The sequence below is a fragment of the Oncorhynchus clarkii genome, chromosome 17 (genome assembly GCF_045791955.1).
Source record: "Oncorhynchus clarkii lewisi isolate Uvic-CL-2024 chromosome 17, UVic_Ocla_1.0, whole genome shotgun sequence".
Taxonomy (NCBI): Eukaryota; Metazoa; Chordata; class Actinopteri; order Salmoniformes; family Salmonidae; genus Oncorhynchus; species Oncorhynchus clarkii.
In genome coordinates this window covers 27,403,656-27,420,679 of record NC_092163.1, presented here as the reverse complement: position 1 = coordinate 27,420,679, position 17,024 = coordinate 27,403,656, and the positions used below count along the sequence as shown (strand labels likewise).

At 40.4% G+C, this 17,024-nt stretch overlaps 1 protein-coding gene across 5 annotated transcripts; it reads right to left on the bottom strand.

The window, feature by feature from the left end:
* Positions 1 to 294: 294 nt before the first annotated feature.
* Positions 295 to 16,476, bottom strand: LOC139370663 (transcription factor AP-2 gamma-like). 5 transcript variants are annotated; one of them, XM_071110276.1, is made up of 8 exons: positions 16,395 to 16,453; positions 11,983 to 12,432; positions 11,723 to 11,774; positions 9,488 to 9,571; positions 8,364 to 8,586; positions 4,361 to 4,479; positions 2,764 to 2,905; positions 295 to 1,750 (listed from the first exon to the last, which is right to left on the bottom strand). In XM_071110276.1, exons 1-8 carry the CDS (start codon positions 16,422 to 16,424, stop codon positions 1,456 to 1,458), a joined length of 1,395 nt encoding a protein of 464 aa, XP_070966377.1. In that variant the 5' UTR covers positions 16,425 to 16,453; the 3' UTR covers positions 295 to 1,455. The 5 variants fall into 5 exon arrangements, with proteins under 5 accessions (XP_070966377.1, XP_070966375.1, XP_070966376.1 ...); XM_071110274.1 differs by lacking the exon at positions 16,395 to 16,453 and adding an exon at positions 13,643 to 14,018; XM_071110275.1 differs by lacking the exon at positions 16,395 to 16,453 and adding an exon at positions 13,643 to 14,018 and having other exon boundaries at positions 9,500 to 9,571.
* Between the last annotated feature and the right edge of the window lie 548 nt (positions 16,477 to 17,024).

The following is a 17,024-nucleotide window of genomic DNA, read 5'->3' as shown; positions in this document are numbered from 1 at the left end:
CGTGCGTGCGTGCGTGCGTGCGTGCGTGCGTGTGTGTGGCAAGAGAGGGAGAGAAGCCACTGCCTCAGATCTCTTCAAATGTCTATGCAAGGCAAAACTCTTGCCCAAATGGGAGAATATCAACAAAGTTGTTATACACAGGGTTGACTTTTTATATTCTTTCCTATAACTTTAAAACAGCTTTACACATATTCAAAAAGCATATCATACCAACTGCCTAACCTCTACTTTTAAAAAACAAACCCATTTTATAAAACTTTAACACATTATAAAAAGTTAAGCCACACACTATAATGATACCATTATTTACATATCCCATTAAATTACAACATAAATTAGAAAATATTTACATTCAAGGTAAAGATAACAGGGGAAATCCTCTGTTTGTAGTTCATTGTCTAATTAAAAACACTATTTTTCAAAAAGAAATATATACATTTTGCATACAGACACACACTCACACAACATAACACATACACTTTTGCTGGTGTTCTGGCTAAAAGAGATACAATTTAGATGAAAATGGCTGATTATGATTGGATACAGTTAACATCAACATGGAATAGTTTGTACTGAAGGTGAGGGATATCTAATCTGGTCGGGGACTGATTCCTTTTACATTGCAAACTGTAAAAAATATTAAAGGAACCAATGGCCAATATAAGTACTTAAAGACAGGAATACAAGTAACAAACACCCCATTGTTGTGGCTTTTGTCACAACCCACAAGTAACCATCCCTCATCGAACACTGAATGGCTGCCATTGCAAATCATCTTTAAGGTTTCTGGGGAATGTAGACAAACAAAGAAACAGGCTCTTTTTTTTTATTTTTTTACCAGACCTACGAAAGAAGCTCCCATGAAAAAAGCACAATAACACCGTACCCATTGAAGTCGTTATGAAAATGTGAGCATCAAAGAAAACAAGAATGAAGTGGATTTTCTTATCTCCTGTAAAACAACGTCCTTTGGTAAGTCCAATGGGAATTGAGCACCGCGGAAGAGACAGAGGAAATCAGAGGATTTGTCTCCAGACAGAAGAGGAAGGAAAATAGCTGAAAAGAATTTACAACCACAATGACCCATCTTGAAATTATGTCCTATAGGGAAACAACAAAGTCTGTTTTCTGTTCCTTTCCCCGTGTCAACAGCGTCTAGGCCCTTTGGCTGTAAGCAGCTTATGCACCTACTATTACAGTAGGCACCAAGGTAGGTTGATCTCGCATTGAAACCAGCCAATGGTAGTAACAACGCAAAAGCATTGACAAGTCTTTTGAAAAACTCTACTCGTAAAAGAGCACAGGCCATAAGCACAGGAAATCGTAAATTCAACTGTGTGAAAACACAAATGATCTAGAATTGGAATCATATCGACAATTTCGCTACTAAATAGGACTTCAAAATAGTCCAAAGGGGAAAGGGGGGGCTATACAGTCCAATGTGAGAGCATTTCCTCATTTCCTGTGCTTCTCCATTTTGTCGGAGGATTTGCTACCATTGTCGGAGGAGCCCTGCGTGTCGCTGCCAGAGCTCAGGTACATTTTGTCCACCTGTTTGAGGGCCTCGTTTAGGTAGTTCTGGAGGGAGGTCATGGCGGCGCAGATGGCTGGCGAGCCGAATCCGTGGGTGATGAGGCTGAAGTGGGTCAGGCAGCTCTGGATTCCCTGATCGAGGATGGGTGCCGGCCGCGAGTTCCCCAGAGGCGAGCGGTCCTGAGTCAGCAGGTCGGTGAACTCCTTACAGATTTGTCTTTTAAAAAGAAAACGATTACAGAAATTAGATAAAGGTAAAGAAATGTACATGACCCAGACATAGACTATTGGATTTATATAGGGATAAGGTGAGGAACTTGTGTGTCGGCTCTACTTTAAAGACCAAAATTGGCTAAAGAAAATTGTGATAAATAAAAAAGTATACCAGTTTCATTTAAGGACCAAAAAATGTACAGCAGTTTGTACATACAGTTTGCAAAATAATAGGGAGGAGATTTTCCATGGCACATGGTCTATGAACTGATACACAAAACGACGTTGAATCCAAAACGACGTTGGATTCAAAACTTTGTTTTCAAATTAAATTATTATACAAAATTCTTGCAACCAATAGAAAGTTATATATATGGGGGATACAACAATCCTAGCACTGCAGATTTTGCTGCAAAGAGACAGAATCATTAGATCACTTTTTTTGGTACTGCTCATGTGTAGCTTTTTTTTGGTCACAGGTTCAGGAATGAATGAAAAAATTTACTTGGAGCTAACTCTGCAAATAGAACTGCTGGGTGATTTAAAAAGTCATAGTCAATCAATCAATAATATAATAATACTCTTAGCAAAGGTGTTCATCTTTCATTTACAGTCCTGTGGAAACAATGAGAATCGAAAGGATCAGAATTTTTTTTGAAACATCACAGCACAGTGGAAAAATGTATGGTCAACACACACACGCAAACACACATTGTTTTTTTTTTTTTTAAAGATGACAGAAATTAGATAAAGGAAACGGAATGTACATGACCCAGACATGGACTATTGGATTTATGTCTAGGTGACAATGATTCACTTATATGTGTACACTGTTTCATGTACACACTATGAAATTGGGAGGTCTTGAAAGTAGTGAAGACATCAAGATGTTTTATAAATCAAGAGCAGCTTGAAAACTATTCGAAAAGGTTTTAACCGAGTCCAAAACGTCACATACGTTCAAACCCCGCAGGGTACATCCCTGAATTTGGAGGAGAGAGAGAGAGGGAGACTCACTTGGCAGCAAGGAGCATGTTCTTGCGGGAGTTGACCTCATTGCGTTCCACATGTGGTCGACCCAGGTAATCAGCGATGGCCTTTGCCGGAAACTCTGCCTCACATACGTAGCCAAAATCCCTTGCCAAGTGAAGGGCTTCACCTATAAAGACAAACACACAAGTGTTGCACACACATAAAACACACAAACAAACACACACATAAAATACAAAAAATGTATCTAAGAGACAAGTGTGAATGTGGTCTTGCTGACATCCCACATCCCACAGGGGCAGTATATGTAGAAATGGGAACATTGAAGTGGTGCAACGTAAAAAAAAATCAGTTGCGCTCAGTCTCTTGGCTCGGGGGAAGCTGTGCCACTGAGATGAATATATCCCATCTTCAGGGGTGACTTCCTGCATGGTCTTTAATGGGCTTATGTGGCTAACTGCACCCGGACGGCCTGTAGCACCAAACAGAGGCACTTATTGATAGACACACAGATCACTTGGGGAATGTAGCTATTCACAAACATTAGTCTTTAAGGTCAGTTAACCCCCCTGGCAAGTCAAACACGTTATAACAAGCCTTAATTCAGACTTTGAAGGTCTCTAAATAACACTGGCCCCGAGTCATTCTCCTGCACCGAACTGTCACTCCATTTATAGTGAGTAGAGTTTATATGGGGGAAAAAAATGAAATTACACGTGGCTTCGGGCGGCTAGGCACACAGCTATGCGATTGTCTAGCCGAGGTAAGACTGACGAAAGCGTCAAAGATGGGATTTAATGAAAAAATAGACAGAGGTGACTATCCAGCCTAAAAACAATGATCTAAACAAGAAAAACCTTCATGAAATACTTCGCCCTTAAAATTATTTGAGGAGATGGGTATTTTACATCTTTCAAGAGTTTGTGTGATTTGAAAGACAGGAAGGTTACACGCTACATGTTTCTTTGTCCTTTGGTCGCATGTGCTGTATTAGATAATGCCACAGCTGTAATAGAAAGAGTTGGACTCTGTGAAGTTGTGTTTCAGGGCTATTCTCTTTCTCTACTGGTCTTGGCCAGCTGCTTGGTAACCTCAAAATGTCACCAAGACAGTCCGGGTGGACAATGTCAAAGCTTCCTTGATTTTCAAAAGGCAGTTAAATGTAGTGAAAGGCAAAATTAAACATCAGCTAAGTCACTGCCATTTTGTCCAAAAATGAGGAAATTAAAAGACAAAGACCAGCCACAGCTACTATTGAAGCCAAGTTCCAGTAACTTTTATACAGCCAATATTATAATCATTTAGGTAATCATGTCACAGTAACGGAATCGCAGAGTTTAGGTTAACCATATAAATATAATGAATAGATGGTACAACACCAGTGGAAGTGGTGTAAACAAAATGACCATCTCTGATGGGATGACTACAAAAACATCCAAATGATATGTTGTTTATCACATCTCTGTATATGTGCAACAATTAATTCAATTGGCACTCCATTTTGGATGAGCCAACTTGTTCAAGGAGTAAAGATGGAGACGAGTTCTATGCATTGTATTTCTATGATGTCATATATGTTTTTGGCTCATTGACCACAGTTCTAAATACGAAGAGGGCAGCATACCTTCTACCAGTGCAGTTAGCAGGGTGACATTAGCAGCCTTCCTCCTTCCAGCGGGCAGGTTGAGCCCAATCTTGTCCAACTTCTCTCTCAATGACCGGCCACCATTTTTAGACTTGGCTCTGTTGGAAAAATAAGGACAAATACAGTTAGTGTCATCATCGTTACTTGACAAATGTCTGCTTTCATATGAACAAGGCCACATTGGGGTCATTTAACGTGAAGAAATGTCTGAATTCATAACGGTCATACAGTCCCTCCAACTGAAGAATATAGCATATTCCATTCTATAGGCTATTTGTGATTAAATGCTTTTTCTACGAATCGAAAAGTAAGCATCAATAAGTGATGTTGTAAGGGCTGTCACCCAAACTTCAGACTTCCTACTACATTGAGAAAACCTAGCTGCAAAAGTCTCCCCCATCCCTGAAGGAGACCTCATCATTCACTTTTGAAAACAAATAAATCATATGAAAAAGTGCCATCCTAACCTAAAAAAAACCCCACTATGACACAAATAAAATTTTATTGGTCACGTACACATGGTTAGCAGATGTTATTGCGAGTGTAGCGAAATGCAACTTCACAACAACTACCTAACACACAAATCTAAGTAAAGGAATGGAGTAAGAATATATACATATAAATACATGGATGAGCAATGACAGAGTGGCATAGGCAAGATGCAATAGATTTTTATAGGTATAAAATACAGTATATACATATGAGATGAGTGATGCAAGATGTGTAAATATTATTAAAGTGGCATTATTAAAGTGACTAGTGATCCATTTATTAAAAGTGGCCAATGACTTCAAGTCTGTATGTAGGCAATGTGTTAGTGATGGCTGTTTAACAGTCTGATGGCCTTGAGATAGAAGCTGTTTTTCAGTCTCTCGGTCCCAGCTTTGATGCACCTGTACCGACCTCGCCTTCTGGATGGTAGCGGGGTGAACTGGGTGCTGTAGATGTCCTTGATGATCTTTTTGGCCTTCCTGTGACATCGGGTGCTGTAGGTGTCCTGGGGGACAGGTAGTTAGTGTGGTGTAGGTGTCCTGGAGGGCAGGTAGTTTGCCCCCGGTGATGTGTTGTGCAGACCGCACCACCCTCTGGAGAGCCTTACAGTTGTGGCCGGTGCAGTTTCAATACCAGGCGGTGATACAGCCTGACAGGATGCTCTCAATAGTGCATCTGTAAAAGTTTGTGAGGGTTTTAGGTGACAAGCCAAATTTCTTCAGCCTCCTGAGGCGCTGTTCCGCCTTCTTCACCACACTGTCTGTGTGGTTGGACAATTTCAGTTTGTCCGTGATGTGTACGCCGAGGAACTTAAAACTTTCCACCTTCTCCACTGCTGTCCCGTCGATGTGGATAGGGGGGTGCTCCCTCTGCTGTTTCCTGAAGTCCACGATCATCTCCTTTGTTTTGTTGACGTTGAGTGAGAGGTTGTTTTTCTGACACCACACTCTGAGTGCCCTCACCTCCTCCCTGAAGGCTGTCTCATCGTTGTTGGTAATCAAGCCTACTACTGTTGTGTTGTCTGCAAACTTGATGATTGATTTGGAGGCGTGCATGGCCACGCAGTCATGAATGAACAGGGAGTACAGGAGGGGGCTGAGCACGCGCCATTTTGGGGACCCAGTGTTGAGGATCAGCGAAGTGGAGATGTTATTTCCTACCTTCACCACCTGGGGGCGGCCCGTCAGGAAGTCCAGGACCCAATTGCACAGGGTGGGGTTGAGAGCCAGGGCCACAAGCTTAATGATGAGCTTGGAGGGTACTATGGTGTTGAATGCTGAGCTGTAGTCAATGAACAGCATTCTTACATAGGTATTCTTCTTGTCCAGGTGGGACAGGGCAGTGTGCAGTGTGATGGCGATTGCATCGTCTGTGGATCTATTGGGATGGTAAGCAAATTGAAGTGGGTCTAGGGTGACAGGTAAGGTGGAGGTGATATGATCCTTGACTAGTCTCTCAAAGCACTTCATGACGACAGAAGTGAGTGCTAAGGGTCGATAGTTATTTAGTTACCTTTGCCATCTTGAGTAGAGGAACAATGGTGGCCATCTTGAAGCATGTGGGGACAGCAGACTGGGATAGGGAGACATTGAATATGTCCGTAAACACACCAGCCAGCTGGTCTGCGCATGCTCTGAGGACTGTCGTGGAAATTTCCTCTATTTACCAAATCAAAATAACATTCTTGATGAGAAGTAATTTACACACATTTGATGAATATAAAACATCTTACATATGTTACCAACAAATTCTGATTCTTCCACAACAGGACGCGGCTAGGGATGCCGTCTAGGCCGGCAGCCTTGCGAGGGTAAACATGTTTAAATGTCTTACGCACGTCGGCCACAGAGAAGGAGAGCCCACAGTCTTTGGTAGTGGGCCGCGTCGGTGGCACTGTATTATCCTCAAAGTGGGAAAAAGTGTTTAGTTTGTCTGGAAGCAAGATGTCGTGTCCGTGACGTGGCTGGTTTTCCTTTTGTAGTCCGTGATTGGTCTGTAGACCCTGCCACATACGTTTCGTGTCTGAGCCATTGAATTGTGACTCCACTTTGTGGACATTTCGATGATTTGATTGCCTTGCAGAGGGAATAACTACACTGTTTGGATTCTGAAATATTCCAGTCAAATTATGTTTCTCCCGCCCTAAGAACATAGAAGGGAAATCACACACACACACTCACACACTAAAATTCCCCACTCGCTGTAGCCAATTCAGTGACGGGTGAGAGACAGTGTCTTTGGGAGGGGTGTGTGTGAATGCCCCGCTCCCTCCACACCCTCGCCTATCGCTTCATGACCTAGTTAAGTGTGTGTGTGTGTGTGTGTGTGTGTGTGTGTGTGTGTGTGTGTGTGTGTGTGTGTGTGTGTGTGTGTGTGTGTGTGTGTGTGTGGCACTGGCAGGGTCACATGGAAGTAAAAAAAAAACTTGCATTCCCAGCAAAAATAGGCAGGAGCGAACCCCTAGTCCCTCAACAGACTGCCTGCTGATATATGGGGCACAAGGTCAACCGCTCAGCAGCAATTAAAACAGCCCTATAGCCCCACCCCCTGAACTCACAGACAAACACACCCACACACAAACACACTCGTTCTATCATACTGGTGCTAACTACTCTGATGTAACATAACCCCAAAGTGAAGTACCCGGAATTGCAGAGCACGTACAAAGGTAGTCACGGTGCTTCCACACAAACAATGAAGTCGAACAGCGACACATCTGCTTTAAGAGAACCACTAAACTTTCCTAAATTAATGTCTGTCCATGAACCAGGTATGAACTTTTCACAGTATAGACCTACACTCTTATATAAAAAGGTTCCAAAAGGGTTCTTCGGCTGTCCCCATTGGCGGACCCTTTTTGGTTCTAGGTAAAACCGTTTTAGGTTCCACGTAGAACCAAAACAGTTCTACTTGGAACCAAAAGGGTTCTACCTGGAACCAAGTTCTTCAAAGGCTTCTCCATTGGGGGCAGCTGAAGAACACTTTTAGGTTCTAGATAGCAACTTTTTTGCTAAGAGCGTACAACTAAATATAGACCGACAATCTTTTACTCGTTTAGTATCCAGCAACCGGAAGTAGCTCACTAACAATAGCTGTAAAACAGGAGCAACATCAGAGTAAACTGAGAAACGTATTGTATGCACATCTCTCTGTGATCTCCTAACTACATCACATCAGCTGTACCACAATCATTGATCCTTAGAGCTGCTGTGAACCATATTTTAACGAACTAGATGTTGGCCATTGTTCACAATTACACCCAATAAAACAATAAAAAACGGCAACACCTGCCGGCATAATGCATTATGATGCAGTTATAATGCATTTGTTTATTTAACCCTTCAGGCTAAAACTAAAAACTTAAAGCCGACCGGTATAGAGTATTATGATGATGTTATAATGCTTTGCAGTACATGTTTAACACCCCTTATAATGTCTTAGAATGTCTTAGAACCATCTCACAATGGATTGACGTTGTGCGAATACTGACCTGCGCAGGACTCCCCCCAGCAGGGAGGCGTTGAGGCATTCGGGAGGGGACAGACGCCGCTGCACCTCAGCCACAGTCACCTTGTACTTGGAGGTGGAGCTGAGAAGCGAGAGGCGTCCGGGCACTGAGCAGAACACCTCGGTGGGGTTGGACACCATGCCTAGCAGGGACTCCTTCTGGAAGGGCAGGCCCAGTGAGTTGCTCTTGGGGAGAGACATGGGGCCTGGGGAAGGGGTGGAGAGAGAGGAGTGGTTAGTATGAGTGTAGGTTAATATAGATGATGATGATAATGAGAGTAGGATTAGTAAAATTAAGAGTAAAAGTTGGAGTATCAAGGTAAATGTATCTGTATTGTCCCATTGGGATTTTTTTATTTTTTTTTTTCAGGTTGAGTCATCAAGACTGGCTGCGTCTGCCGAAAAATCTTATCCAAACACTGTAGCTTGGATTCCAACTTTAACATGCTTTTCCTTATAATAAACTATGAAATTTAACACCATCATAATGATTTGTAAAAAATCAGGGTGACTGAACTGTTACACGTAAACAACAAACATGTTTACTTTGTGGAAGCCAAAACGTAGACCATAAGTAGCCATTAACTAGATAACGATAATTCCTGCGGTGTCACAGCTAAAAGTCCCCTCATTCCTACCACCCACTGACATGACATCCACACACACATACACAACTACTCCATACTTCTTCACAGAGGGAAGATTGCAATTGCATACTCCTCACCTCCTCTCTCCTTGTCTCCTTCTCAAAACCCATTGGATGAGAACGCCAGAGTATCCTCCCCTCTGACCTTTTCCTCCAATGGGTTTTGAGAAGGAGACAAGGAGAGAGAAGGTGAGGAGTATGCAATTGAAATCTTCCCAATTAATCCCTTCTCCCTGCCTTGCCTATCTGAAGAATTATATACAGAAACAGGGCCTATATTAGACGCCCATTTTGGATTAAACGTTTAAGGGTATGTAGCTACTTCTAATTGAGTGGCTAAAAATAACCTAATCTAAAGACTTGTCCAACTGGCGAACTGGGTGGCCATTTTTGGTCAAAAGTTCAAAGGTCAAACTAAACAAGTCACACCCAGACAAACATACAAAGTACACTACATATACCTTCGTCCTCACCAGCAAGAATGCCCCCCTCATAATAAGTCCTCTGTAAGCGATCAAAGTTCCTGCCCCCTCGTAGTCCTAGTACTGAGAGAAGAATCACAAAAGGGGGGCAAAATTATGATTTAGAGCTCATCTATTGGATAAACAGCTAAGAGGGAAGTTTTGCTTTCACCGTTTACAATAATGTACAGTAGTAGGCTGTAGGCTACCCACAGTCTGCCCTTGACTGAAAGGCCAATAAAGTGAGCCATTGCACATTTTAACGACAACTATTTTTTTTATCATACAACTTGTTACCTCCTTAATACTGTATGCTTGATCAGATTATCGTATTGATTCAAATCTGAAAATCAACAATGTCCACCAATGTAATGTGTGTCTCAAATCCAAAATGCCTGCAATTGAGAAAAATACATATGTATGCAAAATGAGGCATTAGGAGAATTTAGGTAGCTTTAAAACAAATGGTTATAGCTGGGTTAAATATAATATTCAAGCTTTCTACTGCCTAGATGGCCATCAAAATCCTTTGTCTAAAAACATAAATAAATACTTGAGCATGCACATTAGGCTATTCTATATCATGTTAACTATACATTTGTTCACATGCTTCATCCTGTGGAGCAAGCAGTTTAGCATTATACACATAGGCTTTACTGCAGAAAAGACAACATCAACTACTCTTTACCATTCTTGCCAATGTTGCTAAGGACATGTCATTCACACTACTAACTGTAGCCACCCACCATACCACAACAATGTTATCTATCATTACAGTTATTGAACCTACAGTGGGGCAAAAAAGTATTTAGTCAGCCACCAATTGTGCAAGTTCTCCCACTTAAAAAGATGAGGGAGGCCTGTAATTTTCATCATAGGTACACTTCAACTATGACAGACAAAATGAGAGAAAAAAATCCAGAAAATCACATTGTAGGATTTGTAATGAATTTATTTGCAAATTATGGTGGAAAATAAGTATTTGGTCAATAACAGAAGTTTATCTCAATACTTTGTTATATACCCTTTGTTGGCAATGACAGAGGTCCAACGTTTTCTGTAAGTCTTCACAAGGTTTTCACACACTGTTGCTGGTATTTTGGCCCATTCCTCCATGCAGATCTCCTCTAGAGCAGTGATGTTTTGGGGCTGTTGCTGGGCAACACCATTTTTTCTCTCATTTTGTCTGTCATAGTTGAAGTCTACCTATGATGAAACTTATAGGCCTCTCTCATCTTTTTAAGTGGGAGAACTTGCACAATTGGTGGCTGACTAAATACTTTTTTGCCCCACTGTATATATCTACAGTGATGTTGTTTTAACAAACCTATAATACATTTACTACTCGTATGATCCGTTCAATATCTGCATACATCTTTACATTCGTTGAGTTACAAAAGTGGTGCAGGATTTCAAATCAATGCACAACATGGCCTTCTTCTGAGTGAAAGACTGTTGAAGGAAGGCGCAATAGATGACACTCTGAATCCTCCTCATTCAAAACATTTCATGCCCCAACAAATGACTGAATTGCAAGTAGGACACCACACCCCAGCGAAAGCTGGTTTCGCAGAAAGTCAGCCAGCGAGTCTCGAGAAGAGCAATCCATTGGGCTGCTTTCAACTGGAATTCAAAAGGAGTCGAATGCACTGGCGTAGGCCTCTAAAGACCAACCCTCCCTCCCTCTCTCTCTCCCCCTCTCTCCCCAGTCAATACAGGATTTCAAGGATTGCACAATGTCCTCACAGTTGCATCTTGTCAGCTATAGCCTGCTATTTTGAAAAGGTTATTTTTCCGGTGCTCTATTCAAACGACCTCAGCACGAGAACACATGGAGGATCAAACTAGGCTTAGTTAAGTGCACCTCGTGACTACGGGGGATTATCAATGTATGTACGAACAAGTACAGCGAAAAGCCTTTCCCATTCCGATTTTTTCACTGTACAAATGATTGCAAAATATTTGTTGAAGAAGATTTTTCCAGGTATGTACTTAGTAACAAGCAATTTCAGGGATGAAGTTAATGGAAATAGCACTCAATGTTTCTCTATTGCATCCTTGTTACCTGTTGCACACCAATGCCAGACTGCACACGCAGTGCCTTATACACCAAGCATGTCTATCTCACAAACCAGTAAGTGTATATTGTCTTGAAGTGGTAAAAGCATTTTCACCATTTTATCAATGAGTTTAATAAATGAGTTAATATACAGTAGGAAAGTAAAATAAACTGACCTTTTTTGATGACCGTCTGATCTGCCATTATAATACTGTGATCATCTACATGCTGAAAAAAAAACAAGTTTAATATAAGTGATGTTATAGTCATTCTTACAAGGAAGTTCATTATGAAATATGCCATTTCCATTCCATCCATTCCATGACACCATAATAAAAACCATGCCTTTGTTGCATGCCTATATGTTTTTATTGTTTTAGCTGTCATGCTTCTTTCAATTTAAAGTCAGCAACAAAATCACAATGAAATCACTCACTTGAACATCATCCAGGCCATGGCCCATTTCGTGCAGTCCTATATTATCACCAATGACGGATGACTCAATGCTATGAGCGTGAGGCGGTAGCAGTTCCGGCCGTCGGAAACCTTCTCTCCTCAAGGCGGAAGAGCCGCCTTCCAGGCCCAGAATCTGACTAGCGAGTCCGCTTCGCGAATGGGGTCCTTCTTGACCTTGTCTCCCCGGCCATGATTGTTGCTGGTTTGACGACTGGTGTATGGAGTTGATGTTGAAAGGGTCGCCGAGGTGCGAGTAGGGGTCACTGGACTGGGGGTATGATATAGGCTGGTAGGGAGGTGGAAAATACGGGGGTTGGAAGTCTGAGTTGGCCGAGTGGGAAAGAGACGGCGACGGGCTGTAAAGGTGCTGGCTCACTGCGGGGAGGTGAGGTAACCGGGGGTTCCCATTGCTACTCCCGTCGTGCCTTTCCTGGGAACAGAGAGACTTTCGTTAAGGTTGACAATGATATTAAGATAAATTATAAAATGTTGTGCCCCTTGTCAATCAACCAAATTCATAGTGAATCAACAATCGTCGACAAAATTAGAAATAACAACTGTGTTGACAGCTAGGCCTGACATCGAGATGTATTTTTCACCATCGTTTAGGAAGGCATGGTCTATATAGTGAAATGTTTTAAACAGTCATGCCTAGGCTCACATTTAGTGGGCGAAATAAGGCAATTTTTTTTATTTTATAGCAGTACTCAATTTCTGGAGGTCAGCCTATTTTTCAGAAAAAAATAGGCAATATGTGGTTTTAGTATTCAAAGTAGCCTAATAATGCATATTTTGTTAAACTGAAAAACTTTCTGATAGTTTATGCAACCTATGTGGACTGTTGAGATATTGATATTGTCCCCATGGTCAGCTCTCAATAGACACACAGGAGGGAACTATTTTACTACCCACGTGGGCCTATAATAATAATAATAACAATAATAATAACAATAATAATTTTGTAATTTTTGTTTTAATTATTTACAATAACCTGATTTAGGCCTAGCTCGGAGAAATAAACCTAAATAAATCAAAAAGCTTTCCACTTTCATTAAAATCCCACTCGTGTAACAAAAAAAAAATGTAAAAAAAATGTACAATCCATATAGACTCATCTAAAAGTGATTTACTGAAATCAAAACTACATGGCGTCAGTCGCCAATGCATTAGTGGAGGAGATTCGGCGGATAGAGTCAAACGCCCATCGAGATTAGCCTATAGACATCTAATAATGTTGCATATTTAGAAACATATTGACAATGCAAAGAAACCAGAAAACCAAACATGGGTGCCCTAATGCACTTGAACTTGCATTTAAGATGAATTAAATAAAAGCAAATAGTGACAATGAAAATAGCATAAACCGACCACCGATCTGTCTTATTCCAAATGCTTTATCATTTAAAAAATGTTCCATTAAAATCCTTTTCATTCTGTAAAGCTTTTATCAAGTCTGCCTAAAAGCTATTGTCGCGCAAAAAAATATCCATAAAATTGGCTACCAATTTCAGATGCGATGGTGTGATGGAGCGCATGAGGGCCACAACATTTTCATATAATGTTTTTTTCATAAATCCTAGCCTTGTTGAAACGCAGGCCTAATGCCGTGCGGTTTGTCTATGTGTATAGCTAGAATTTACCTCGCAGTCGTCCTCGTACTTCACGTTATCTGCTAGTTTCCACAGCATAGTTTCTGACAGACAAAATTTTACACCAAGAAGGTTGACCAGGTAAATTGATGGTTTTCTACGAGTTAATCCAGGTAGGAAATGAAGTAATACTGTACTTCCTAGAAATCATGAATCAACTTCTTCAACTCGAGAGGAGGGCGGCGGTTCCTTGAAGCGCACTGACGTTTGAGCGTGATTCGGGCGGCTATCAACGTAGGTCTCAACAGCAACTGAGTGAAAACGGTTGTCAAGCAAGGTCCCTTTCCATCCCAACGACTCAGTAAGCAGTTCTTCAGTGAATATGGGAAGAAGCGCTGAATAAGAAACTTGACTCCCTCTGACGGACAAAGTGATGATGTTCAAACCTTTTCTCCTTACTGAACCCGCTTGGAAGCATGTGTACTAAATTTGCATAAATTAGATATTTTTAGGGGGCGTGCCTTTGTCATGATGTCTTCTTGAATATGGCAGAATAAAAGTTTGCTGATTGGTTGTTATCGGTTATTATTCGAGCCAATCATATTGCTGTCCGTCTGCAGTTGCTCGCATGACACAGATATTATAGGATTATACTTCCGATAACCTTACTGTAGCTTAATTAATTAAATAATAATAATAATAACAGGCCTACTTTATTATTATTCTCTTATTATTGGTAATTGTGTCTGAATAACTAAATGTATTAATATTATAGTTGGAAAACTTGCTTTAAAAAGTGATAACAATTATAGCCTATGAATGTAATCGAAAATCTATGTATTTTTTGCCATGTTAAGCAATACGGTAATCAAATCAATGAGCACATTTGCAAAACAATAGCCTATACGAAAATCAATGTAAAACATTATGCGCGTATACTTCAATGCGATCCACGCCAATAACATTGCAGGGCTGTCAAAATGTTGTTACTTTTCTCACTTTATATTCGATGAGACCAGGCGTTGGATTCACTGGCAAAGCGCACCACCATTGCTTGCCAACAGTCTGAAAAACGAATTAGCATATTTCGCTTAATACATCAAGCTTCAAGGCGCTCATAATCAAATATTGCGATTTCCATGCTAAACTTAATTGTTTAAATAATTTACACTTACTTAAACCTACTTGCACTTACTTATGCATAGTTACATTACGGAGCTTCACGTTGTAGTTTGGTGCCTTCACAAACCTCAAAGACCCAAGGCTTAAAAGCATCTTTCTTCTCGAAACCTCTAAGCACGAGGGATCTCAACGAAAAAGTTGAATTAACATTTATGGTGGAGCACTGCGATATCCAAAGTAAAGGTTCCCTTTTATGTGTTGATATGCAATACTTCAAGCAAAAGGATGTTTGTGTTTTAAACACAATAGGCCTACACTTATGCTTGGGCTTTTCTTTGAATTGTTAAGTTTCCAATATTATTGTGAAATATAATGAGTGATAGGCTACAGCAGTAACTTAATGGTGTGAATCATTTTCTGTCTGATAATCATTTATATGCATGGGAGAACAATACAGGTGTCTAAATGTATCATCAACGTTTGGGGAATGCGATTCTTTGCCTGTTGCGCGCATGTGATCATCGTCTCTGGGAAACAATTAAAATTGGGTAACGAAGATCAACTCATCCATGAACTGTGGCTGTAAACTGCGTGTGGTTCTTCTGTGGGTGATGTGATATAAACCAGAAATGAATGCTCGCTAATTAATTAAGGCATCTTTACATCGCGGTTGTACAGAGTAAACGAGGTTAGACACGCAAGAGGAGCCTTGCCGTTGCGTTGTGAACAGTTTTTTTTATTATTAAAAAAATTAAATGACTATCATGTCAAGACCAATTCGTTTAAACAAGGACTATTGATAGAATAGACACTTGTAAAGTAAATCGTTATCCATTAAAGCAATTAACAATACGTTAGGTGTCACATGGGCCAAGTGGTTTAACGTGAAAATGAAATGCGCTTTCGAAATAGAAAAATAAAGAGTTGAATTATGCTAATATTATCTGTCACACTGAAGAAGCTAGTTCGTGTAGGCTATATAGCCTATGTGCAACTAAGAAATTCAGAGACAAATTATCAATTTTGAAGCACATGCGCAATCTCTAAGTAGCCTAACTGAAATTAGTTTTTATAGTATTTTATTATTGAACCATTTATCTAGTGTAGTCTATAATAGTATATGTTATTATATGGAGCAGATTTGGTCTACTGAGTATTGTGAAAACCAGAATACATAATGTTCTTGAAATGAATAGCACAAGCCAAGTTATCAGAAAACGAGTTGCCAATATGAACTATGAATCTTAGTCGCCGTTGGTCACGTATTTTTAAGTCACACAAGTCATGTGTATAGTGAGTGACCAGGTGTATGGAAAATTCAGGCCTAAACTATTTATCTTCTGCATGATTTCAAATTCCTAAATCGTGAGCACTCGAGGAGCACCTTATTTCAATGGATCAACGTTATATGGTCTATTATCACGTTGTGACATCGGCTGATGTAAAAATGGCTTTATAAATACATTTGATTGATTGATATGATCATAATTATGAGCTTTAATAATGAATTAAAATAGCATATTTAGCAGCCACTATCAAATACCGCGGAGTAGCCTATTTCAAAGGTCCTAAAAAAACTATAACCTACTATTAATGAGCTGACTTAGGTCGAAAGATAGACAATGAATAACCCATTCATGTTTTTAAATAACACAATAAAGCAAAACATGCATTCGCTTACCCGCCAGTCTAGCCTCTCCAGTAAAGACATCTGCAAGGAACGCGGTATAATTCCAGTGATGTGGCTACGAATGAGTGAATTCGCAAGTGGTCAAAATTGCTGATTTCACCTGGTTTTCTTGGAATGCGCATGCGCCCTACATGGTAATACACCTGAGTGAAGGCCTATGCAAATTCCAGTTGTAAACTACTCTGACGCTGTTAGACTTTTCTACATCTCTCTGAAATTGTATTGCTGTTGAATCTACACATTGCAGAGTAAAATCTTACTTATGAAAGTGTATCTTCATCGAATAAATCATTTTGGAAACAATGTGAGGAGCTGTCAATATAGGCTTAGGCCCATTCATTTTCGTTTCTTTCCTTTTCGATCAACTACAGCTCAATTGTCTTATACAATTTACTGTGGGGATTCTTTGCGCCTAAACCACTGGACTAATTTAACCCCGTCCTATATTAACATCACATGTATTGTTTAGACTATCGTAAACGTGTGTAGGGTAGATTGATTCAAATATATATCCTGAAATTGTCGCATTTTCAAAGCCAAATGCCAGAGGATAATAATAGCCTATAGCTAAATACCTGTCAACTAAACTACTTACAACACATTGACGCATTCGAATTTTCG